This window comes from Osmerus mordax, chromosome 2 (genome assembly GCF_038355195.1).
Source record: "Osmerus mordax isolate fOsmMor3 chromosome 2, fOsmMor3.pri, whole genome shotgun sequence".
NCBI classification, from domain to species: domain Eukaryota; kingdom Metazoa; phylum Chordata; class Actinopteri; order Osmeriformes; family Osmeridae; genus Osmerus; species Osmerus mordax.
Genome location: NC_090051.1, coordinates 23823957 through 23849751, shown reverse-complemented (window position 1 = coordinate 23849751; position 25795 = coordinate 23823957). Strand labels below are relative to the sequence as shown.

Genomic DNA, 25795 nt, shown 5'->3' with positions numbered 1-25795 from the left:
CATACAGTAGATGTGTTTGCAGTGTACAGTAGATGTTTTGTATGGCAGAGATAATCAAATAAAATAAAATTTATTTGTATAGCCCTTTTTACACGCAAGCATGTCACAGAGGGCTTCACATACGCCCATAGAACTGCCCCTCAACCAACCTAAACCCTCAAGGAAGACAAGGAAAAACTCTCAACAGGAGAAAAAAAATGGAAGAAACCTTGGGAGGAGCAATTCAGAGAGGGATCCCCTCCTCCAGAGACGGTTGGTGAGAGAGAGGAGCAGAACACAGGCTAAACATAGTCATACAGTGTCGATGGGTTTTGAAACACCAAAATCCATTTTTCAACTTTATAGATGTAGGACAGGACCGGGAGACTCGCGACCAGGTCCAGCGTTGGCTGACCGACGACCAGGCAAAAAAAAAAACTCAAACCCCCCACACCATAAGGGATGTGTGTGGGGGGGGGACAGAGAGAGGAGAGCAGGGATTAGAGAATGCCAGGAGCAGCTAACAGTTACAGTCATAATAGAATGAGATCCCCACCGGTCAAGTGTGGACTGGTGCAGCAATTTAACAGAGCAAAAAAGGGGAATTTGATGCAACCCCACACACCAAGACAGCGACAGCCCCCCTCGTTTGGAACATGAAATCTGTTCCAGGGGAAGAGAACTCTAAAATAAGTTATACTTATAGAATAAGGATGGAAACAACCCGTCCCCCGTTGCCTCCAACTAGTAACATACTTACCTTTAACAGTCGTAGAATTGACTAAACAATAACGTTTTTAACCTAATTTTAAATGTCGAAACAGTATCAGACTCCTTAATTGAGACGGGTAATTTGTTCCAGAGAAGAGGTGCTCTATATGAGAACGCCCTACCTCCAGCTGTTTTTTTCTTAATTTTGGGAACCACCAGATAGCCGGCATCTTGAGATCTAAGTGTCCTTGCGGGGCAATAGGGTGCAAGGAGACCGGAGAGGTACAGTGGTGCCAATCCATGCAGAGATTTGTAGGTTAGTAGTAGAACTTTGAAGTCAGCTCTGGCTTGGATAGGGAGCCAGTGTAGAGAGACAAGAGTAGATGTTATGTGATCAAACTTTCTTGTTCTGGTCAATAGTCAAGCAGCAGCATTTTGCACCCGCTGTAATTTTTTTAGGTGGGTAATTGGGAGGCCAGAGAACAACACATTGCAATAGTCCAATCGGGACGTAACAAATGCATGTATTAGTTTTTCGGCATCATCCTTTGAGAGAAATTTTCGTATTTTGGCAATATTACGTAGATGGAAAAATGCAGTTCTGGTAATTTGCTTAATATGGTACTCAAACGAAAGGTCTGGGTCCATTGTGACTCCTAAATTTTTTACTAGCTGGCTTTGAGAGACTTCTAGGTCTAAGGTCAGATTGGAAAAATTATTTCTATATTTTTTAGGACCGAAAATTTGAACCTCGGTTTTATCAGAATTTAGAAGAAGGAAATTTGCAGTCATCCAAGCTCTCAACCTAGAAACACATTTTTCCATAGCATGTGGAAATTCTCCAGACTTTATAGACATATATAGCTGAGTATCATCTGCATAACAGTGAAAATTTACCCCAGAGCTTCTAATTATGTTTCCTAAAGGCAGCATATATAGTGAAAATAACAGAGGGCCTAGAACTGAACCCTGTGGTACTCCGTATTTTACAGTGGAGCTCCTGGATGAGCAGCCATCATAGTGGACATATTGTGATCTATCAGATAGATACGATCTAAACCACTGAAGTGACGTACCAGAAATCCCAACATAGTTCTCCATAAGTTCCAAGAGAATCTCATGATCCACCGTGTCAAAAGCTGCACTTAGGTCTAGAAGAACCAGGACAGAGATAGAACCCGCGTCAGAGGCTAACAGTAGATCATTGACTACCTTGGCTAATGCAGTTTCAGTGCTGTGGTGGAGACGAAATCCAGACTGGAGAGGTTCATAAAGCTGATTTGAGGAGAGGTGCTCAGTGAGCTGTTGTGCCACAGCCTTCTCTAAAATTTTGGAGAGAAATGGCAAATTTGAAATTGGCCTGTAGTTGCTAAGACAACCTGGATCCATGTTTGTTTTTTTAAGAAGGGGCTTAATAATAGCTTGTTTGAAATCGTTGGGGACTTGGCCAATTACAATAGATTCATTAATAATACTAAGCATGGGTGGTCCAATAATAGGGAGAAGTTCCCTACAGAGTTTGGCAGGGAGGGGGTCGAGAAGGCAGATAGTGGGTTTCGAGGAGTCTATCAGCTCGATGAACGCTTCCATAGAAATAGGGTTAAAGTGAGTGAGTGATAATACAGTCTGTCAAGACCAGTGCCTAAACAAGCTTCCAACCTTTCTCAGGAATGCAGTTCAAATTCACATATTCAACTGCAGATCTGGGATGTGCAACCACATTTTACAGTAAAAGGAATTGTTTTGTCATTTCAGAAGTTTTGCAACATTTCCCTCAGGTCTTGAAACCATTATTTTTTTTCTCATTGGGTCATGTTGATTGTTGCTGTCATTGACCTTGGCATTGGCAAATTATACAATATAATTCAATTGTCGGTTTTTGACAGTTTTATCTTGACGAGGGTTGCTCTCCTCCTCCCTAAAGGTGCATGAAGCTTGTTTCCTATGAGGAGGGTTAGTGGCACCAGAGAGTCAACATGAAGCTTGTTTCCTATGAGGAGGGTTAGTGGCACCAGAGAGTCAACATGAAGCTTGTTTCCTATGAGGAGGGTTAGTGGCACCAGAGTCAACATGAAGCTTGTTTCCTATGAGGATGGTTAGTGGCTCCAGAGAGTCAAGCAGCTTTACAACAAGCTTCGGCTTGTCCGAGAGGACAGATCTGGGCTCTACTGATGGACCCTCTGTGTTCCTCATGTTTGTCCTCAGTATTGTCAGAATGTCTTTCATCTCTTATTCTGTACCTTCATGTGTAAATGGCTGTTAAAAAGGAACACAATGCTTTGTTGTGCTTCTGTCCACAAACACCAGACACAATGTTGAAGGTATTTTGGCCTGAGTGATTGAGAATGGACAATAATATGAAATGCCTTGAAAGAGTTCAAAGACATATAATTAATTATTATCCTATTTAGAATCTCAGATAGCAGGAACAGATGTCCTACTCATGCCCAGACTAACAACACAAGGTGTCGTAAACCAGGGTCAACCAGAACTGTAGTGACCCACGGCAACCCTGGGTCACTTGTCAGGCTGCAGGGTAAAGTTGTCAGTCTGTTGTCAAGGCCCATCCTCGGACCACCCCACAACACCAGGAGCACCAGCAGCAGGAGAGATGATCTTCCCTCAGCTGGTCTGCTGACTCCCAGAGAGCCAGGGCTGCTTCCTCTAGCACACAGCTCCCCTCGGCACACAGCTCCCCTCGGCACACAGCTCCCCTCGGCACAAGCCGAGGGCTGTCGGCTGGCCCCCAGCTCTCCTCAACCAGTCTGGACAGGAAAACGACAGCAGGATGACTCTGTTACCACACACAGCATAGAGCGGAAAGCAGGGGGTGTGTAGGAGGGCAGACTTAGTGGAAATTAATTGTGAGGTAGGGCAGAACGCAGAGATTTATGAGGGGGGAGTATTGGGAGGAGGTATGCAGGAGGTGGGAGGGAACCACTTCTTACCCCCCTCATCCACCGTCTCACCCAGGATCAGCTCTGAGCAGCTCTGTAGACGGAGAGCAGCTCTGTAGTCTGAGATCTGAGATCAGGGAGTTCACGTGCCAACTCAGGGAAAGTCCCTCCAGAGAAGAACACTTTAAGGATGTCTGATCTAATCTAATGAAGCGAGTATCAGATACGTTGTTAAATAATCTTGTTTAAAATTGATGATTGCAATATCACTGTCAATGCAGTTCAGCTGTTTGTGTTTGTTTTGAACTGGAGCTAACCCACACACAGTATGTAATCTTATTGAATGTTTTTGTTTCAAGTCTCTGATTGCAGTATCAAATCTCAGAAGTAAATTGCAGTAAACTGCCTTCCTTCATATACTCTCCCCAGTTTAACAGTGTTTGAACTTTTAATCTATAGGTCTGCAAAGTACCTTATTTTAAAGTTTGCACATAAAGCTCAAGTCAAGGGGAACAAATTGCCCTTTTTTTGTTAAACATTGAAAGGCGAGGCAGACACTTTTCTAAAGGTGTCACTCAGCAGGAGAGAGGCTTTTCAGCGGCACGACAAAAGGAGGAGCTGGAGGGAGGAGCTAGGGGAGGGGAGATTAGGAGGGCAGCCAGTAAGGAAGCAGACCCCCTCCACCCCCTCTCCTCCCTCCTTTCAAAAGGACCCTCCTCTTCAAGTCTTCCCCTTGCCTGGTGGGCTGTGTGGTGACTCTGCAGGCTGACTAAAGGAGAGAGGATCTGTACAGTTGGGCATGTCAAAGTTCACTTTGGGGGCCTGATATTGCTGGATGTGCTTCTAGAGGGCAGGATGACTAAGATGGGCTTCCAGCTGGGGGTTTCACTCCTCTTGGTGTTGTGGCTCGGCCGCTCTCAGGCCTGGTTCTTTTCCTGGTCCGACACCACCACCGCCGCCCCGCCTGCTGATCGGGAAGGCTCGGGCAGCGCAGGCGCCAGCGGGGATCCGGACAACATCGCGGGGGTTGGTGTGGAGATCATGGATGTCGCCACGGGGATTCGTAAGTTTGTACAGACGTGGGATAAGGACACGGAAGGCCGCAAGCTGACCACCGTGAGGCCCACTGCCCCGCCCAGGAGAGCCAGCCAGACTGGACCTTCATCAAGAGGAGGCAAACCTGGTAATGGCATGTCTTCACTAGAGGGGAAGGGGTTTGAGCCCAGTCTCCTGGGATTTTCAGGGGAAGAAAATGGATCTGGGTCTGGATCTGGGTCTGGATCTGGGTCTGGATCTGGGTCAGGATCTGGATCTGGGTTTGGGTCTGGTCAAGAATTATCGTCTAGGTCTTATTCAGGGTCTAATAAAGTTGTGTGGCAGAGCCAAGAAGCAACCGTTCTGCCTACTGACCTGTCAGGGTTAGTTGAGAGTAACAGCACTTCTGCGCCTGACCAGCTAAAGCTGGGCATCTTAGAAAGTTCATGGGATGGACTCAACACAACAGCTGAGGGTAATGTCACTAGTCAACCGCTAGACAGTCAGATTATTCAAAGCCTAAATGTCCCTCTTGAAACAACCGTCCTGTCAGGTTTGGTTGAGAGTAGCAGCAGGGTTCCAACAACAACAGATGTGCCGAAACTGGACCTTTTAGAAGGTGTGTTGGGTGAACTCAACATGACAGAACACGCGAGCAGTTCCATCATAGATAGTGAGCTGGTCCAGAACCCTAACGTGTCTCTGGAGCCATCCAGCAGCATCAGAAACACCAACATCAGCTTCAGTCGGAATGCTAACGATTCTAACTTGACAGAGTATTCTGTGGAATACACTGTCTCAGGTGATTCACTAACCCCTTCTCAAGGCTCTGTGGTTGCTAGCCAGGCCCCGGTACCTGAACCCCCTCGCTGCCTGCTCATGGACAGCACCTTCCCCTTCTGCTTGTCCATGGGCTGGGACAGCTTCTCTGTTCCCAACCACCTCAACCACAGCACCGTGGAAGAGGTCCTCGCTGTCCTCCACGACTGGGCGTGGCTCTTGCGCTCGTCCTGCCACCATAGCTTGGAGTGGTTCCTCTGCCTCCTCCTGGTGCCCCGGTGTGGACCCCGGGGCCTGGCCCCCGTGCTGCCCTGCCGGGGCTCCTGTGAGCTTCTGAGGGACAGCTGCTGGTCTCTCCTGGACCAGGGACGCCTCCCGGTGGAGTGCCACTCCCTCCCCGAGGAGCAGGACGATGGCTATCAGTGCTTGTCAGTTAGTAACCAGAAAGGTAATCATTGGTTAGAATGGATCCCTTGATACGGAATCCATTTTGAACCAGACATCAAATATCCTCCCTCCCCACTCCTGCAGACAATCCCTCATCCCCTAACACTGTCTGTTTGTTGGCTCCCGATCCTTTGACCTTTATACTTGTCAGTGTTCAGTGGGACTTGGTCACTTTAGTTTTATGTGCACGGTGAAAGTAGTAAAGGGAACTAATTTGTTATATTTGTATTTGCCGACGTCTCTTTAGAGGACTGTGAGCAAATGCTTAACAAGCATGGCACAGACGCTTCATTAACAGCCTGAACCAGATGCATGTCAATGAATGTCTATAGTCTCCTGGTTGCATGTGACTGAGCACTCTCTCTCACACACACACAAACACAGGCACATATACACATATATACACACACATACACAAACTCACATAGACACATACATACAGGCACACATACGTGCACACACACACACACACACACACACACACACACACACACACACACACACACACACACACACACACAATGACACAGTGGATCAATAAATAATATAATAAAACTTGCACAACTGATTTGGTTTTCTGTAGATCTTATATGAAATAATAAAGTGAAATGTGATTTTTGTTTGTCAAGTTGCAGACTAAATAGACTTCTTTTACACAGAGGCCTGTTAGACTGTAGACGTCTGAACTGTTTTAAATAACTTGAGATCCAAGCAATGCATGTTTCAGGTACTCATGGTTTGATGATTTGAATTAACTGAGTTAGACTAGCGAAATTAGCTAAAGCTTGCCCTTTGATCCTTTGATGAATCTATATGAAGTCTGTATGTATAGGACCTGTAAGTTGAATGGCTGCAAGTGCAGGCAGAGGAGGGAGCCACACCTGGAGAGGAGCAGTAAATCCTGTACATTCTCTCCTGGCATGTGATCAACACGTGATTACATCTCTGCATATCTGTAGCAGGCAGTTTACTGCACACGGGATTTCACTGTCAAGACCATAATAAGGAAAATCATTTATTTCTAGAAATGAATGCATAGTATGGATATTTTTCATTGGAGAATGCACCTTGGTTTAGGAAATGCTTGTGGACATTTTACATGTTTAGTTTTAAGTAGACAAATTAAGCTGCCATGTTCCATCTCACGCATGATAATTGATTTGAGGCAGGTTGCGGTGTGATCTTTACTTGTATTCCTTATGTGTGGAGTTGTATTACTTGGACTAAAGTTAGCTTCTTTTTAGTTTGCCGAGTGCTCTCTAACAAGCTGGTCTATCATATAATAATGGATTTGATTGGTTTTCAAGAAGAATGAAAGTCACCTTAGTGTTTTGAACAGACAAACAGTTGGTCAGTTTTGAGAGCTGTTGGAAGGTTGTAACTATGGAGAAACAAGCGTGTCTTGTTTCAGCTGCAGGCTGCTGTCTTCTGCTGCTGTGCTACAGCCACTCTTGCTGCTGGACTCCATGTCTCTGGTGCTTGTTCCTTGTACCTCTTGAGCTACTTAGAGGTGTGGGGGGATCCAGTGAGATTCTCTGAGCTATTTGAGGAATGTTGGTAAGTAAATGATAAGGGTTAGGGTTAACTTATAGTCCCAGGTCCTACAGTGTGTGAGGCATGTGTTCCTGGTAAAGCCTGTTGCCTTAAGGTGGAAGAGGACCCATGCTATCAATATATCAGATTCAACTCTTCTCACCTCTCTCAACCTTTATGGAACCATTCATTCAGGACTTGTCAAAAGACAAAAGGTATGTCACAGATTGATGGTTGAGTTCAGGTGTCAAACATAAATCTGAAAGATTGATCTAGAAAGACATGCTCTCGTATCTGCTCATACCTTCTATGAGGCGTCTCAAAAAATGCCTGTAAACCCCCCCAAAATGTTAATCTATTCATTTAAACTATAAATAACCAATGCTCCAGGCCTCATGTTCCCTGTTAAAACAGCAACCGTATCCACCTTTTCCAGCCATTCAATTGTAGGTTCATACATTAACTACTTCCCTGGTCATCAGGCTCTGGTTTTACTAGATGGAGTGAAGCTTGAACAGCCACATTAATGTGTCCCATGACCCTGTGAGGACCTGCCCTGAAGCTAAACTGCTCTACTTCTTAGTTTTTATTATCTTAGTGACCTAATCTCGCCTATTTCCAACCCTCCATAATCGTACAACCTCCCTTGTCAACTGACCAAACTGGCAGTAGTGTATTGTTGTAGTTTTGTCATGGTTACTATATCAGTCTTGCTGCTATCCACAGCTCCGCACGGCGTTGGTGGGACAAGGCACGGCTCTACTCCTGTCAGTACAGTGCTCCTCCGGCCTCCCGTCTGTCTGACTCCCTCTTTGTAAGTTCATCATTCACTGGTGATGAACTGCCAAGGAAGAATCTTTCATCATCTCTCTTAAAAAATGGTGTACTGGAATGTTCTGGGGGGGGTTCTCACTAGGGGCTGCTGTAAAGACCCTACACGGCGCAGCAGACTACAATGGGGCATTTCACACACATCTATATGTGAATATATACGTGTGTGGGAGAGTTGATGCCCGTGGGAAGATTGCAAAGATATTGGCCTGTGCTTGAATGAATCAGAGGCCTGTCGCATGCTATCCTCCTGACAATAGCAGAGCGCCCCACTGGCATGAAAGCAGATTGTTAACGTGCATTAGCTTGTCCAGTTATGTCTCTTCCATGGCAACTAGCCTTTTCCTTTGAAGGGCAAGCGGTCACAGATTTAAAGGGTCGGGGTCAATTGCGTTTTAACAAGGTCAGATCCAAGATATGAATCAAAAAGAGCGGTGGGAAATTCCTGTTTGAGGCCAACAGACAACTGCTCAAGTTCTGTTATTGACTTCTTACTTTTTTTCCCCATGAATTAAAATGTATGTGGAGTAGTTTCAAGTGAACTGCTATAGTGGTCTGTTGGCAGCCAAAGGAAGAATCCAATCCCAGAGTCAGGTCAGTCTCCTGGGGATGGAGGATGTATGTGTGTGTGTGTGTGTAGTGTTTTTATGTTTTGTGACTTTGTATTACCAGGGGCGTCCTGCTGTAGTGGGTTCTGACACTGATTAGAGACAGTGAGATCCCACTGTAGTGCGGTATTGTATCCTGCGTCAGGAGTGGCACTAGCCATGCAGAAGTTAGCCCAGTCTAGCCATGGAGAAGTTAGCCCAGTCTATGCTCTCAGAGGGTTCCAATTATGAGTACAGCGTATCCTAAATTCTTCACTGCCAGAAACTCATTGCCCCTCTGGTTTCAGTTTTAATCGAAAGGCTTATTAGTGGTACAAATACAGAAACATTCATTGTATAAATACAGAAAGGTTTCAAGGTGAGGTTCAGTCTGGTCCAGGTCCATTCTGATTCAACACACTGCAGTTTCAGCTTCATATACTTACAGAGACAACTAACTAAGAAATAACAAATTAACAGGCCGTATATAATTCAGTCATGTTTCAAGTGATATACTTTGGAACATTGCCTAAGAGGACATGAAAGACGTTGCAGTGAGGAACAGTGTAAGTGCTGGAGGATTACAGGTATGGTACTTAGAGTATCACATTACCCCCTTAAAGGGCAACCACACCGCTGGAGGTGATCACATTTTCACCGATTGAACTTCCGCTCTTCAGAGAAGGCTTACATGGAGTCAAGTTTTTGTAGAAGGTTTTCAGTATTTCCAGTAATATTCATTTTCAAATGATTTGAAGTTGACCAAATAACTTGTTTTAAATAGATAAATGTGTCTTCAAAGCTTACTTTTGAATTGGCCTATGACAAAGGAGTATTTGTGTTTAGTATCAGTGCTGAGTTTTGTTAGAAAAATCCTGCTGGTACTGTGAGCCCTTCTTCTCCCAGCCAGGGGTGATGTACCAGTCAGGGGCTTGTGACTGTCTTAAGCCCTGTTAATGTGATACAGGATTCACAGTGTTATGTGCAGTGTGATTAAAATAAGTATTCAGTCAGGCCTGAATGCTTTAATTATCCAACATGCTGCACGACCTGTTGCCTGTCTACAACTGTAAGACTTCCTTCCTGTCATGGAGGTTAGGTAAGCTACACTGTCTCTGTCAGTCTCATTGTTTTTATTGCCGTTACCTCAGCGATAAGGAATTCGAGAGCTGGGTTTCTGCTAAGTCAATGTTGCTTTAAGTAAACTTGTGCAATGTTTTCAAAAGAGGTTGTATCAGTGTGAGATTCTGAAGACTAATGACAAATCCAGGCTCACCTGTCTAGAGGCAGCCGTTGGTGTGCTGAATGATAAGGCAGACAATAGCTGCTGGTTGGTTAGCAGCTTGCTTAGTCTTTGAATCAATGTAGAATGTGCATAACATAATGCCGAAAGACAAATCGTAGGCTGGTCAATCATTACTTCCTTTTTACAGTAAACAGATTCTAATTATACGTGCACAGTACACATTAATAACACTGAGGTAACTGTACAGTGCTTTTATTGGTCGTTTCCCCACAACTCTTAGTGTATGCTATTAGGTTCTGGGAACCTTTCCTCCAATGTCCAAAAAAACATTGTTTACTAACGAACTTGATGTGATGTTTAATTCACTTGTGAAGCATTGAAGGATCACCCTGATAGCAGAGCTCGACTTCACGAGAGACAACGTTTGTTCAGTGCTCAGTGTCCAGATTTGACCTTTGACCCCATGAGCACAAGTCTGGACCACAGACGAGAGGGTTAGAAAGTGAGAGCTGTTGTCAGAAGGGCCTGAGGGATGTTGGGGCTGGTATTGCAGCTGGGTCCTGATGGTTCTCCCCTGGTGAGACCTGGAAGGAGATCTGCCTCCAGACACGGTCCCAACCACTAATCCTCAACTGTCATTTCCCTTTCTCTCACCCCCACCCCCACCCACCCCTCCTCACCCCCACCTCTCACCCCCACCCTCAGAGTGAACTTTAGAGGAAATGTTCTGGTGAATGCTGACTTATCAAGTGCAGCAACCATCTTATACAGCTGTATGTAGGTCAGAACACACTCTCAGAATGTATATGTTTCATATCTGTGTATGTTAAGGTGGTGGGAAAATGTGTGGAATTTGGGGCTTGTGATCAGTAAATGGTCCTGACAAGATAAACTAGGACCATAAAGCCTGCAAGCCTCTCTTTCAGAGGCAGGTTCTTTCTTGGTCTAAATGACTTGTTAAGCTGTCATTGGTTGACAAAAGGTTTTTGGAGAAGCTGAATGGAGATTCTAGTTAAAATGCTAATGTTGAACTCCTTGAAGACTGTGTTTTTGATCAGTTGGACTGAATGACTCCTCTGGCCTTTCTAGAACACTATCTGGGTGTATTCGTATGGACAGCAAAAAAAAGGATTCCTTTAATGGGTAGTTGGCCGGTCTAAACCTTTCAACCGTATTTTGAAAAAACGTTAATTGCTGGAAAATTGTTTTCCTTTTTAATCCTGTTGCTAGCACTTTTTTATTGTTGACTGAAGGACATTTTGAAATAAACCTGCTGTACACTCGTCCAAATCCACGAGCCTGTCAGTATCCCCACCACAAAGGGTTTTAACAAACTGATTGCCATATTGTAATTTTTGTATATATCGGGTTAGGGTTAGTTCACCTAATATTGTTGGCATCTGCTAAATACACTATATTGGTAATATCACAGTGTGCACTTCTGGTGAGGGAAGTGAGTTGTGTCTGTTATGAGGGTTTCTGTAGGAATGCGTCAAACACACTCCGACACAACAGGTCAATTCCAGATGGCACCAGGGCCCAACATGTGCTGCGTTGCAGGCAGAACAGAACATTAGATGACCACATCTTCAAGAAGAGAGAGAATCATGTAAGATAAAGTGGTGAAGGAGGCTGAATGTTCCAGAAGGAATGCTGTGATCTCTGGAAGAACCATGCTCTGTTTTTCAGATGTGTCCTGCATTCCTACTTATTACTGTCCCTTAACTTTAATCTGCCGGGAAATCAGTTCTCCTCAGCTGTCCTCTGCCAACTCCTCTCTATGGTTGTGTGAGAACGTGCAACATGGTGGATTGTGTCTCAAAGGTGTCCAATGCAATCTGCCAACGTTGAAACGAGTCGCCTACTTTTCTGTGAGGAAGTGGAGTATTGCACACTTCGGTTGGACACTGTGTGACTAAGGCAGGGTCAAATTCCTTAGTCCAACGTTCAGGCAATCCTCATCAATGTAATCTTTTCCTGAACTTTGTCTGCTGGCATGCCCTTGTGAACTCGCCCTTAGTTATGCTGGCAGAGATTGAGTGGTTTGCGAGGACTTGTGCAGACCCACTACTAGTCCCTCCAGGCTGTTCTTCCACTCCATCACAGTCAACATTTAGTCATTTAGCAGACGCTCTTATCCAGAGCGACTTACAGTAAGTACAGGGACATTCTCCCCAAAGCAAGTAGGGTGAAATGCCTTGCCCGACTCCCTCACCGTTCAGCCACTGAGTGGCTGGGACATGGGGCTGGGTCATGGGGCTGGGACATGGGGCTGGGTCATGGGACATGGGGCTGGGACATGGGGCTGGGACATGGGGCTGGGACATGGGGCTGGGACATGGGGCTGGGTCATGGGGCTGGGTCATGGGGCTGGGTCATGGGGCTGGGACATGGGGCTGGGACATGGGGCTGGGTCATGTGGCTGGGTCATGGGGCTGGGACATGGGTCTGGGACATGGGGCTGGGACATGGGGCTGGGACATGGGGCTGGGTCATGGGGCTGGGACATGGGGCTGGGACATGGGGCTGGGACATGGGGCTGGGACATGGGGCTGGGTCATGGGGCTGGGTCATGAGGCTGGGACATGGGGCTGGGACATGGGGCTGGGACATGGGGCTGGGACATGGGGCTGGGTCATGGGGCTGGGACATGAGGCTGGGACATGAGGCTGGGAGAGATGACAATTTATTGTTTGCTGTCAACGAGGCAATGGTCAAGGACCCACACCTCCCTAAGGTGGCTAGAAGTGGGCCTCCACGGAATGTGGAGCCATGTCTAGGTTTACTAAACTGTTCATTTCATGTTTAGCATTCTTGATCTAGTCACAACATTGGTAGACACCAACTGTGGGTTTATCTGTGTTTTTACATTAGATTTTAAGCTTATTTGTGGTATACATTTAGCCATTGACTGCTTGAATGGCGACATTAAGTATGACCCCCAAAAAATGGTTTAATAATATTCATTGCAGATCTGACAAACCTCTTCCAACTTGTTTACATGGCCTTTTAGAGGCTACACAGACCTAAGAGTTGATCCAAATACCTCATGTTTTTCCTTTCAACAGGCTAGGACTAATGATCCACAGTGCCTATTGTGAAAACTCCTTTTGCTTTGAACATGGTGAACATAACATGATGCAGTACAGTTCAAGACATTAGTCATCAGGTGGGACTCCTTCAAAGGGTTGTGAAGTGTCCTGTTTCGATCGCTAAACAGCAATTTCAGTTATCAAAAACACTGAGCAGCTGACTTCCTTTTTTTGCATATGATTTGGCCCTTTCAACTAAATCACACTTTTTTGTAACACTGTTTTTTATAAATGTAAAAATCCAGAAGTGTCCTATACTTCAAAAGAAACTGCTTTACCAAAACCTCTCTGAAAAATGGCACAGAATGATGCATGGTTCTCCTCACCGTGAGGATAGCGTTCTGAGGGGAAACTTGGGTTCTTTGTTTTCTACCCCTTAAACGTCTTCTATTCACTGCCCCTATGATGTCACCCTGGTGACTAGAGCCCGAGGGCAGATATTTAACCCAGCAGGTCCTCTAGTGGGACACTCGGCTGATGCCACCAAACCTTGAGGATTTTCAGCATTTTAGTTTTGTGACATAGTAAGTCAGAAAAAAAAAAGAAATCTTTGTCAAATGTTTTTCAGACTTTGTTTATTTATTAATGTAAACTGCTATGATATATGGTAAGATATCGACAAAATTGAAGTCAAAATAAAGAGGGAAGGATGTTGAACTAAGTTCACTAACAATAAATTGTGTTGCTATGGTGCAGCTATGTTGCCTGTCTCTAGTCAGGAAACACAGGGAATCTGCAAGTGCACAGGTTTCTTAAAAAGGCTATATAGAATTCCCCATATCCCCTAGTTACTAAGAGCTTGACTCCCTACAATTTCGCTTTTCTGAAGCAATATTTAATAGAAGCATGTATTCACAAGGGCTCTTTGGGCTAAAGGCCTTGCAGTGTCTGTGAGATCAATCTTGTCATATTTTTCCCATGAGAGCCTTTTGTTTCTGCCCTTTTTGGCAATGTATAAGTACATTTTAATAAACGAGCACATTATTTTAGGGTCTTCTGTAACAGAAATGGGTCTGTTTTCAATGTGATAGTCTCGCTATCGGGAGAGGATCCCAAGGTCTTTTATAAAATGTTTTCGTTGAAATATTTCATTTGGGGTCATGTTGGAATGTACAGTATTTGCATTGTAAAGTAATGCATTAACAGTGTTTTTAGCTGGGAATCCAGAGTGGTTTCCTGAAAATTTTTGTAACATTATTGTTGGTGGGAAGGCCAAAGAATCACATTTTCCAGTTTATGAAGTACATTAAACGGAACCTTTTTCACAACTTGCCCCATTTCAAGCCCTCCGCCCCCAAACACACGTCACAAAACAACACAGTGTGATGACAGTCTTTCCCTTCCCCCTCACACACCCCAACTCACCAGAAGACCACCCACCTTCAACACTAATCAAGCTCTTGCTAACACATCCTGCCATGCAGCCCACCCCCATCCTGTGTTCCCCAGTTACTGTGACCTCACTTCCTGTCTCTCCTCCCCTCCAGACGAGAGCGGAGTGTCTCTGCTGCAGTTGATTGGTGACCCTCCCCCGGAGGAGATCTCCCGGGTCGAAGGGCCGGACAGGAGCCCTGCCTACGTCTTCGGCCCGGATGCCAACACAGGCCAGCTGGCTCGCGCCCACCTGCCCAGCCCTTTCTACAGGGACTTCTCCCTGCTGTTCCTCCTGAAGCCCACCTCCACCAAAGGAGGCATCATCTTCTCCATCACCGACGCCGCCCAGTCCATCATGTACGTGGGCGTGAAGCTGTCGGCCGTGCAGGGCGGCAAGCAGAACGTTGTGCTCTACTACACCGAGCCTGACTCTACCGAGTCGTACGTTGCGGCCACCTTCGCCGTGCCCTCGCTGAGGGACACCTGGACGCGCTTCTCCATCAGCGTGCGCGACGACAAGGTCGTCTTCTACCTGAACTGCGACTCAGACCCCCAGGTGGTGCGGTTCGAGAGGTCGCCTGATGAGATGGAGCTGGAGGCCGGGGCAGGGGTGTTCGTGGGCCAGGCTGGGGGGGCCGACCCGGACAAGTTTCTGGTATGTACGGCTGGCTCTCTGGTCTTGTGGTAGAGATGTAAGGTTGGAGGGGTTGTTGAACCAAGTACTCTAAACTGAGTTCAGTGTTGCTTATCTTAAGTCCTGTGAAAGAACAGCATTGGTGTCAGGGGTAAGTGGAATCGGAAACAAGCCGGACAAGGAAGGAAAGTTTTTTTCAGTCTCTAAAAATGTTAAATCTGTCGTCTCAGCCAAAGCCAGGCATGTGAAACGGCTTCCTGCCTGGGTGAACCCCTGGATGATTTCATCTGCCAAATTGGCCTGCTTTTAAATCCAAACATAAAATGTCTCACCCCTTGTGAGGTGAGAAGCTAATTGCCTCGCCTCAGTCGGGTGCAGTCCACTCCCGCTGACCTCAGCAGCTGACCCTGTGACCTCTGACCCCAGGACCCACCTCTGAGGCAGACAGGTGCACTACAGCCCTATATTTAAACCAACATGAGATAATAGTATTTACGACACTATGTTAGTCTAGAGGGAAACTATTTTAGGTCATTTACACACAAGTCTGGTATGCAAAGAGATGTTACATTTACATTTAGTCATTTAGCAGACGCTCTTATCCAGAGCGACTTACAGTAAGTACAGGGACATTTCCCCTGAGGCAAGTAAGGTGAAGTGCCTTGCCCAAGGACACAACGTCATTTTTCACAGCCTAGAATCGAACCGGCAACCTTCTGATTACTAGCCCAATTCCCTAACCGCTCAGCCACCTGACTCCCGTTCAGGTGTCAGATGTTGCAGTGAGTAGAGTGAGAATGGATGATCAAATGTTGATGTAGATGAACATACTGAAAATCATGATTTACTTGAACCTTGATGGAAGATTTGTATTACTTAAACATTGCATTTGACTGCAGATCATGAGGTTGCAGGTTCAAATCCTGTACATTTCTTTTTGTTTCTCTGGCTAGGAGCATCTGCTGATTGTATACCATACAGGAAGTCATCCACATGGCTGCTGGTGTAGCTGCATGTCCACGACAAGCACAAACCCAGCTCACAGAGTTAGCATCGTCAGAACCAGTCCTGTGTTTACTTGGATCTTAAGGAGAAACTCTGGCAGATTGATTTAAGACTAAATTACATTTACATTTAGTCATTTAGCAGACGCTCTTATCCAGAGCGACTTACAGTAAGTACAGGGACATTCCCCCGAAGCAAGTAGGGTGAAGTGCCTTGCCCAAGGACACCGCTCAGCCACCTGACTCCCGGTGAATCAAGAAATTAGGTGAATCAATATGAAAATCTCTCTCCGTTGTAATGCTTTGATGGCCATCTTTGTAGGAGCCAGCTGAGATGAGATGTTTAAATAAATCTCAGCAAGTCTTTGCCTGAGGTCAGACATTTAGTCCTGAAGAGTTTCTTTCTCTGTGGGAGGGTCACTCCACACTCGTCACTTAACCACCTCTTGGTTGGCCCTCCTCTAAAATGGTCTTGTGAATTTCATTATTTAAATCAAATCATAGCTGATGAATAACATTTGCATCTAAACATATATTTTTCAAGTTTATAAAAATAGACATTCCATTCTTGAATTTAATTAGTCTTTTTTTTTGTCTGGGAGTAATACAGAATAGAATATATTTGAGGACAGTTATGTGTCTTCTCATATTGTTGTCCAGTAATGCTTTTTAAAATGGCGAATAAATTGTGCATACAATAGTTAATAGTTTTCGCTGTAAATGTATAGATTCAAGAATTACTAATGTATGTGATGGTATGTAAAGCAATTCAAATAATTTACTAACGATTGTAAATGTGGATTCCATAGAACAGTACATTACGTAGAACACACAAACACTTTCTAGTTCTTGAATAGGGACTTCCCAGATGCATAAATAGAAGCCATGCAAAAGCCACTTCGTAGAACTCCTGAAATCTTTGCGTTCAACCTTGTTACAGTGGCCCAGAATTATGTCCTCATGAACTTGCTTTAAAAGCTATTCTGGGACATAGAATCATGTGATCAAATCAGAGACATGGAACCCTGACCAGGTTACACAGCGAGTGTGATTACCCAGATGGTTGTGCTCTTTGATGGACATGAACACAACATCGATGTGGGTAGATGAACTATGTTTTTATGGAACATGAATTGATAGGAATGAACTGTGAAGGAGATAGTGACAGACTGAGTTCCTGATAGTCTCAGAGTACAGTGACAGCTCTGGGGTGGTCTGGAAGCGGGGACTGCCACAGTAAACCCTGAGGTAATGATGTAAGTGTGAAGGGGAGTGTGAGATCAGACAGATCTGGGGTCGTCCATGTTCAGGTGAGATGATCAGTGCATGGGAGGAAGGCTTATTCAGGTGAAGAGGAGACGGTAGGTTACTGTACCTCGCCACGGTGACGCCTCGACAGCCTGTCACCATACCCACAAACATGTAGAGGTTGGCTTTATCAGATGTGTCTGTGTGTGTGTTCTCTCAGGGGGTGATCGGGGAGCTGCAGGTGGTGGGAGACCCCCAGGTGGCTGAGAGGCACTGCGATGAGGATGGGGATGACTCTGACGGGGTGAGTGAACTCTGACCCCCGGGGTCACCCATTCGCCCATTCATCCACGAACAGCGGTGCAACATCACAGCCTGCTGGCTCCTCAGCCTGCAGAGCAGGAACGAAGCTCTGCAGGGAAGAGCTGGACCAAACCAGGCTGTTTCTGAGGGAGTTCTGCTAGGATGGGTCATTGCAGTAAAGGGAAGTCATCACTACTATAGTGCCCTTGCATACAGAACTTGTGGATTTTATTAAGACACTTCCAGCGTCAGACATTTTGATCATCAAATTCAAAGCCATAGTGAAGATCCCAGCTCTTGTAAAGATGCAAGGAACATCAGTCAACAAGATTTCAAACTACGGCCTCTAATTTTGGTCTTTTATGTCCATCTTTTATGTCCTTATTTGAACAGTTATTCTCCTAATTGGCATCAGTTTACACATCCTGTACAAGACACAGCAGAACAGAGATGTGTTGGTGTGTGTGTGATGAGTTTTCTACTCTATTTTGAGTAATAGGTTTTGCGTAAACCAGATGATAAATGTTCTGGTATCTTTTTACTGCAAATTTGTCTGTCTGTAGCCAGCTCATCTGGTTTGCAGTGTGACAATATTGAAGAATACTTCTGTCTCTCCTGGCAGGCTTCAGGAGATGGTGGAAGTGGGGACATTGAGAAGAAGCCAGCATCGGTATGGACATCGACCAAAGCATATTTAGTTTTATTCTCTAAGTTCTTCTTCTACATTTTCTAAGATAAGTTTTCAATGTACAGGACAAGGCTCAGGATTAATGTCCTCTACGGACAACTCTGGAAGTTCCAAACATTGTTCTGTGCGACCGGATACACCATAAGTGAATAACATTTCCTCCTCAACCCACTCGTCCCTGGGTTAGATTAAAACCTGCAGAGTTCAGAGTGAACTTCCAACCTGGATGTTTCAGGCAACCTAAATCTGGTGCTTGGTTGACTGATTCTTTTTCTAGATTGATTAGATGTTAAAACATGTTGACACAGACAATGTAGAGGTGACTGCTATATATTTGTGTGCCTTCCTGTCCAGTCTCTCACTACTCTACTAAATTCTCTCACTATCTTTCATCATCACAGCCTGGAAGTGGATATGTCTGGAACGGAGCTAAATGGAGTTGGGTGAACAAGGACACGGTACGTTCTCCTGTGTGTTACAGTACACACACACACACACACACACGCACACACACATGCACAACACCTTTATGTTTAGAAAGGTCAACATTTTCTCTTTCTTGCACTCATTGACTCTGTTTGTACACACACAGACACACACACAAACACAGAGTGTAGTCTGAAATGAAGCGCTACCTGTGACCCAGAAGCCCAGTGTGAGCATGCCCAGGCTTGCCAGAGGAACAAACAGAAAACCAGATGGCAGCTCTGGGCCGTGGATTCACAGAGCTCCATTTCACTCCCAGGACTGTTTGGGTTTCTTGACTGTTTTCTCGATCAGTATTAAAATTTGAGTCTGGAGATGATGATTCTTCGTGGGGGAGGTGTAGAGGGGAAACATGGCAGGGGAAGGTGCCGGAAGCAAAGCTCTCCTCTCTGCCCCCTCACTTTTATGATTATTGGAATATTGATTGACTTTAAAGTCTTTTATGCTGGGGGTTTTCCATCTCCACAGCAAGTGTTTATTAGTATGTAACACGCTTGTAAAAAGTTTCCAAACAGCTGGCAGCTCACTTCCTGCAGCACAGGCGTGTCAGGTGTTGCAGGATTAGGCGTCTCTGCCCTGTCACTGCGCTCACAACGTCTTGCTCCCTCACAAGCTTGGACAAGTACTGACTGAGACCAGGAGAGGGTTGTCTCAGGGACCAGAACTTTCCATTGTGTCACAGTGGAATTGATCTTGATTGATGGTTGCCGTGAGTAATCACTGGGTAGCCTGTTTAGTCTGAGGTTCCATCAATCTCCCTGCTGAAGAGATGGGCTTGTTGTTACACCACATGGTAGCAGATTTAATTTACCAGGTTTATTAGAATGTGTTGTGATTTAAATTGTGTTGGGGAAAGCTGTTTGTTAGATCCATACTGTTCAAAAGCACATGCAACATCCTGTTTGATTGTAAACAGCACCATAGCAAACACATTTTCATGATTATTCAGTAACATTGAGATCATGCTGCTGTAGGTGAAGTGAAAAGTCCACTCAGCAGAGCACAGCGGGAACTTCTTCAGCTTCACACAAGAACACATTTGTCATCATGGAAAGAACACTGGAACACCTACAGTACATGAAATCTAATATGTGTAGACTTCCCTCCATTTAAGACGCTCTTTGTGACAGCAAAGTCAACAGACTTTGTATTTCATTTCATGAGGTACATTCATCACGTACCTCACCGGATAGTGACCTTAAAAGTTGCCAGATGTACGTGCGGTAAAATCACAACTTTGTATGCTGTGTGCAAAATTGGGTGCAACATGTTTTCATTTTACAAATCATTTACAAGTTATGAAGTGTCCATCTCTGTAAATTGCTAAGAAAGACTCCTTCTAAAATCCATCATCCCCTCCCAACCCCCTGGGAGCTCTTAAGGTTGTCCATTTTCCCCAGCCATAACGGACGTGAGTGGGAGTGCATGAGGGGTCTGTTAGACACATCAGGTCATTAAGCACTAGTCAGATTCCTCACATACTGTAGTCAGTCCCAGGACCAACAGGGGGGAGAATGTTTGACCACAGAGGCAACAAGTAAATTATTTCAACAGTGATAAACTTCTCCCTCCCCCCGCCCCCGCCCTCCTAGTAGGCGTGGATGCTTCTCTCAGATTACTCAGGTGACAGTACAAGGTGTTATATACAAGACAATGTCATTTGTAAAGAAGGAGAGGTTAGGGTTTCATGGTGTCTCTCTCTCTCGCCCCAGTGCTGGGAGTCTAACAGCCTCCTGCAGGGTAGCCTCTCCTGCTCCTGGTGATGGCAGATGTTTGGCAGAACATCCTTATCTTTACACACAAACACACACACACACACACTCACAAAGACATGGTCAGATGCAGACTGGGCATGCACAGACACGTACACACACTGCCTCCACTTTGCCTTGACCCCTAGAGTGGGACCTCTAAACAGAGCACATTCCTACAGCCATACGTGTCCCTCCTGACCTGAGAGCCCTGCTGGGCTGCAGGGGCCCTGGAGCCCTGCCTGCCCAGAGAGCCTCAGACTGCCTCCTCTCTGGGGAGCCCTGCCTGCCCAGAGAGCCTCAGACTGCCTCCTCTCTGGGGAGGTCTGCCTGTCCAGAGAGCCTCAGACTGCCTCCTCTCTGGGGAGGTCTGCCTGTCCAGAGAGCCTCAGACTGCCTCCTCTCTGGGGAGCCTTGGGGAGGTCTGCGTCAACTGGGGAAGTTGGAGATTCAAGGAGGGAGAAGGGGAGGCAGGTTGAAGGATACTCGGGCCGCGGGCTGTTGTCACTTGAAATCTGAGGAGGTATGCCCTCACCCCTTCAGGAGTTTGACACCTGTTATTTGATCGGCAGGGTTTGCTAGTTCAGCGGTGCGTATCTGGAGCCCCCCCCCCCTCTTTGTGCTAAATAGAGGTTCTCCTATACAGTTGGAAACACACTGCTGTGGCATTTATACAATGGAACAGTAAATGAACTAGCATGTTTAGTGTTGAAGGTTTGGTTGGTTTTGTAAATGCAGTCTAATGCATAAAAACAAAAAATGAAAATGGCATGTCCCATTCATTATTTTGGGTCTTAAAAAAAGTTTGTTTCCCTCAGAGGGATACATGTACTCATGCTGTGCTTATGACTGACAGCAGACAACTACTCTGGAACCCACCTCAGCTTGAGTGTTTTCTAAAACACACAAACCTGCCTCTGCTATCACAGCTCCAGTCCCACACTGCAGACAGAGACACTGTGTGTGTGCTAGGTCATGAGTGTTCATTTGTTTATGCCAGACTCATCTTTATTTAGGCCAGCCAACCATTACCAGATTTACAGCTCATAAAACAGTACTGTTTAAATGGATGCATAGGTCCCTTCAAATACAGGGGCATTCTATGCTGTGTTCTGTTCTAAAATATGGTGTCTACAAGAAATAAATATCTAAAGTACCGGTATATAGATTTAAGTATGTATACGCACACGTATTCAGCCATACTGAAGTATGGGGCAGTGTACTCATTCCTGGTTCGTCCACTACCCTGTGAATTCCAAATAGAAAAATGACTTTTGCTTATTTTTTGTGAACAATTAACTTATCAAGTGTGCTTCAGTACCTGATGTGCAAGCTTGGGGTTCCATGTTTTGACAGACCACACCTCCATCTTCCCGACCAATCCAGCAGCCACCTGTGACCAAGAAACAAGAGGGTCCCACGAAGACAGAGACAGGTGAGCCCTTCCACCTCAGACAGACACCTGCCTCTGCCTTCAAGCCCTAGAAAAGGGTCACACAAGCCTGCAGAGGAGGAACAGACAAAGCTGTTGCATTATAATTCCTCAGAGAAACTGTTTGTGCCCCTGGTACCTGATGCAATTGTTCTAACAACAGAATTCGACAAAGTGGTCAAGTGTTTAAATGGTGGATATCTGATTGTAGAGTAGGATTTGTTAAGAGTTATTGTTTGTCAGGCCTTGGTTTTGAAAGTAGCCTGTACTCTGAGAAAGTGTAGTAAAGTGTCTCCATCTGGTGGATGGAATATGACTACAACTGTGATCCTGAAGTGATCTTGTTTGATGTCACTGGTTTGGAGCACACTGAATTGACATCAGCATGGGATACATGCAACATTTAACTTTGTATGGGTTATACAGATGTCAACTGAAAAAGCATAATGTTTTATGTTGATCATTACAATGTTACTGCACATGGAAAACAGATTTCATTCATGAATAGCACACACTTCACCCTCTGGGCCTACTGTAGTGCAGTCTTGATGTAATGGCATTACGCTTATTTAAATGATAATTCAACAAAAATCATTGTCCCAGCACATGGCATTGCAGACAGGACCAGATTTCCGGGTCCTCAGGGCTGCTTGTTGAGGTTGACGGGCATGCCAGACATGCATGGTCATGGGTGTATGGGAAACTCTGGATCTGTCTGCATGGTGAAGAGTATTATCACACCTCAGGAGATCCAGGTCAAACCTGGATGCATAAGGAGAGATCTGGGTGAGAGAGCATGCTGGCGTAAGACTGTGCATCCATCCAGGAGGTTATTGCCGCAACCTCTAAACCTAGTCAGAGCCCAATAAATTACAGTGGGGGACAGTCCGAAGCCCTCTCAAACAAATGAAAAAGCCATTTCCTCCTCCGCTTGGCTGCAGGGGATGCATGTGGGCCAGGATAAGGGATGCAGCCATTCATCATTTTTCAAAACGTCTTTTCACGAAGAGTAATAACTTTGTTCATCCATTGTGTTCCAGGTGCTGGACGGGCGAAGGGGGAGAAGGGTGACCAAGGGGAGAAGGGAGACAGGGGTCAGCTGGGGCCCAAGGGAGACTCCGGGTCTGGCTCCAGCGCTCGAGGAGGCACAAGCGTAGAGAAGGTGGGGTATTTTGGAAGGACTGTTTGTTTTTGGTCAAATTGTCAATAAAGACCCACTAGAACAGATGCTCAAGCTATAGAGTAGAGGTTTCCTGCACTTGATATTGTTTTCATGAGGCACAAGCTCAGAACACTGCCTGTGGGGAGTGTTTGGGATTATTGATGGTTTATGTCATGACAGCTGTTATTTACAGTATATCACAGGCTGACGTGGGCCTGCTCTTGTTTCAGGGTGAACCTGGAGAAAAAGGGATAAAGGTATGTTTGCTCCTCTATTCAATCACACTAAAGTGTAATAACAAAAGTGTAATAGCAGCGGCGCATTAGCAGCGGCGCATTAGCAGCGGCGCATTAGCAGCGGCGCATTAGCAACGGCGCATTAGCAGCGGCGCATTAGCAGCGGCGCATTAGCAGCGGCGCATTAGCAGCGGCGCATTAGCAGCGGCGCATTAGCAGCGGCGCATTAGAAGCGGCGCATTAGCAGCAGTCATAAAAACAGTAATAAAAGTAAAGTGGTATGTTTCTTTCTTTATTTGGAAAACATGGTAACTGATCCTTGCAGTCCGGTTCTGTTACCTCCTGATCGACCCCTGACCCCTGTGTTCTCCTGCTCAGGGTAAAGCCGGCTTCGGCTACTCTGGACCAAAGGGGGACCCTGGTCCTGCCGGCCCCCCAGGCCCCCCCGGGCCCCCGGGGCCCACCACAGAGCTGGTGGAGAGGGAGGATGGCTCCAGGGTGAGGACTGTGGGGGGTGGCCAAGGACCGGCGGGACCCCCCGGCCCCGCTGGACCTGCAGGAGCGGACGGGGAGCCTGTGAGTAGATCATGTGATGTCCTCACCCCTCTGTCATCATGTGATGTCCTCACCCCTCTGTCATCATGTGATGTCTTCACCCTTCTGTCATCATGTGATGTCCTCACCCCTCTGTCATCATGTGATGTCTTCACCCCTCTGTCATCATGTGATGTCCTCACCCCTCTGTCATCATGTGATGTTTTCACCCCTCTGTCATCATGTGATGTCTTCACCCCTCTGTCATCATGTGATGTCTTCACCCCTCTGTCATCATGTGATGTCTTCACCCCTCTGGATAGTAGCACATAACACATAACATAGTAACACAGTTTTACCCATGTTCCTGCTCTTCAATTTAAAATAGCTTTGAAGTTTGTTTGCAAAGATCAGATCTCAGATCAGCTTTTCCTCACTGTCACTCTGTTTGCAGGGTGATCCTGGAGAGGATGGGAATGCAGTAAGTTCCTGTCAAGAGACAGATTCAACATGAAAGCATTTATATTTTGTATATTTGGCTGTGACCTAAGTATTAGTGTTGTGTGTGTGTGTGTGTGTGTGGATGGTTAGTTCTGAAATGTCTGCCTGCTTTACCCAGGGTGCAGTTGGGCCACCAGGGTTCCCAGGAACCCCAGGAAGCACAGGAGCCAAAGGAGACAAGGTACAACATCACAACACGTTTAGGAGATGGGGGACGGACCCTACAAACACACATCACAAGCCTTGGCCTCAAAAGATATCTGAAAGGACTTGATTATTGCAGATCTAAGCCTAGGTAGATCTAACCAGTGGTGGTCCCATCTTCCCCCTGATTGGTCAGGTTTCTACCACCTAGCCAATCAGAGAGCACCACAGCTCCGCTACTTTTTCAATTCATGTCACAGAGGGCTTCATATACGCCCATAGAACTGCTCCTGAACTAGCCTGCACCATCAAGGAGTGTGTGTAAGTGGATATTTCTTGCGTCTGTTCCACAGGGCGAGCGAGGAGAGGGGCAGCCAGGCCTGAGGGGGCCCCCAGGACCTCCCGGCCCCCCCGCTGCGTCCAGACACGACCGGCCCGTGAGTTTACATCCCGCCATGTTGTTTTATCAATATTTTGTCTGTCTACAAACAACTTTGGAAGTGTCATTGGACTTGGTGACAGTCATAAATTTGGTTTTGAGGTTGAGTAGAAGGTAAATCTTTAAGTTGTGACTGCAGAGCTTGGTCCTTTAATGTTGGTTCCCAAATGAGAGTATGCATTTTAGTGGTGATTATGATGTCTCGTGAAATGAAAATGTTCTGCTTTTTCAGACGTTTGTGGATATGGAAGGATCTGGCTTCCCTGACTTGGAATCTATTCGGGTGGGTCGACTTTCTTTTAGCGTCATCCTCTCGCCTCCCTCCTGCCTCCCTCCCTCTCGCCTCCCTCCCTCTCGCCTCCCTCCCTCTCGCCTCCCTCCCTCCCCCCCTCTTTTCCCTCAAGGTCACACTGAAAGTTGCCTGATCCCTGTTGGTTCAGCTGTTGAAGGGCCTAGCACACCTGTATAAACAAGCACAGACACACAAAAAATTTATGCATCCCGCTGACCAAACATCAGACTACAGAAAATAGAGGGTCTTCATGGGATATTTATTGGAGTTGGGAAGTGATTCGGCTGATGTATTTACTTTCAACAAGTATTTCATCAGATTCAGATTTGGCACATTCCTATTTAGCTAAGGTCTTCACAAATCAAAATGAGATCATCTGAATCCCAAAGTATAGGCATACGTGTACACAAAATGACGTTGCTGAGATCA

The 25795-nt window shown here is 45.9% G+C and overlaps 1 protein-coding gene across 2 annotated transcripts in view; it reads left to right on the top strand.

The window, feature by feature from the left end:
• col18a1a (collagen type XVIII alpha 1 chain a) overlaps positions 1 to 25795 on the top strand; it is a 67610-nt gene that overhangs the window by 29832 nt on the left and 11983 nt on the right. For both annotated transcript variants that reach the window (XM_067258773.1, XM_067258772.1), the window contains exons 3-14: positions 14626 to 15167; positions 17619 to 17702; positions 18324 to 18371; positions 18791 to 18847; positions 21983 to 22061; positions 23099 to 23220; positions 23451 to 23477; positions 23835 to 24032; positions 24445 to 24471; positions 24610 to 24672; positions 24989 to 25072; positions 25307 to 25357. In XM_067258773.1, the coding sequence (XP_067114874.1) occupies positions 14626 to 15167; positions 17619 to 17702; positions 18324 to 18371; positions 18791 to 18847; positions 21983 to 22061; positions 23099 to 23220; positions 23451 to 23477; positions 23835 to 24032; positions 24445 to 24471; positions 24610 to 24672; positions 24989 to 25072; positions 25307 to 25357 (1382 nt within the window). The remainder of the gene's footprint in view (positions 1 to 14625; positions 15168 to 17618; positions 17703 to 18323; positions 18372 to 18790; positions 18848 to 21982; positions 22062 to 23098; positions 23221 to 23450; positions 23478 to 23834; positions 24033 to 24444; positions 24472 to 24609; positions 24673 to 24988; positions 25073 to 25306; positions 25358 to 25795) is intronic.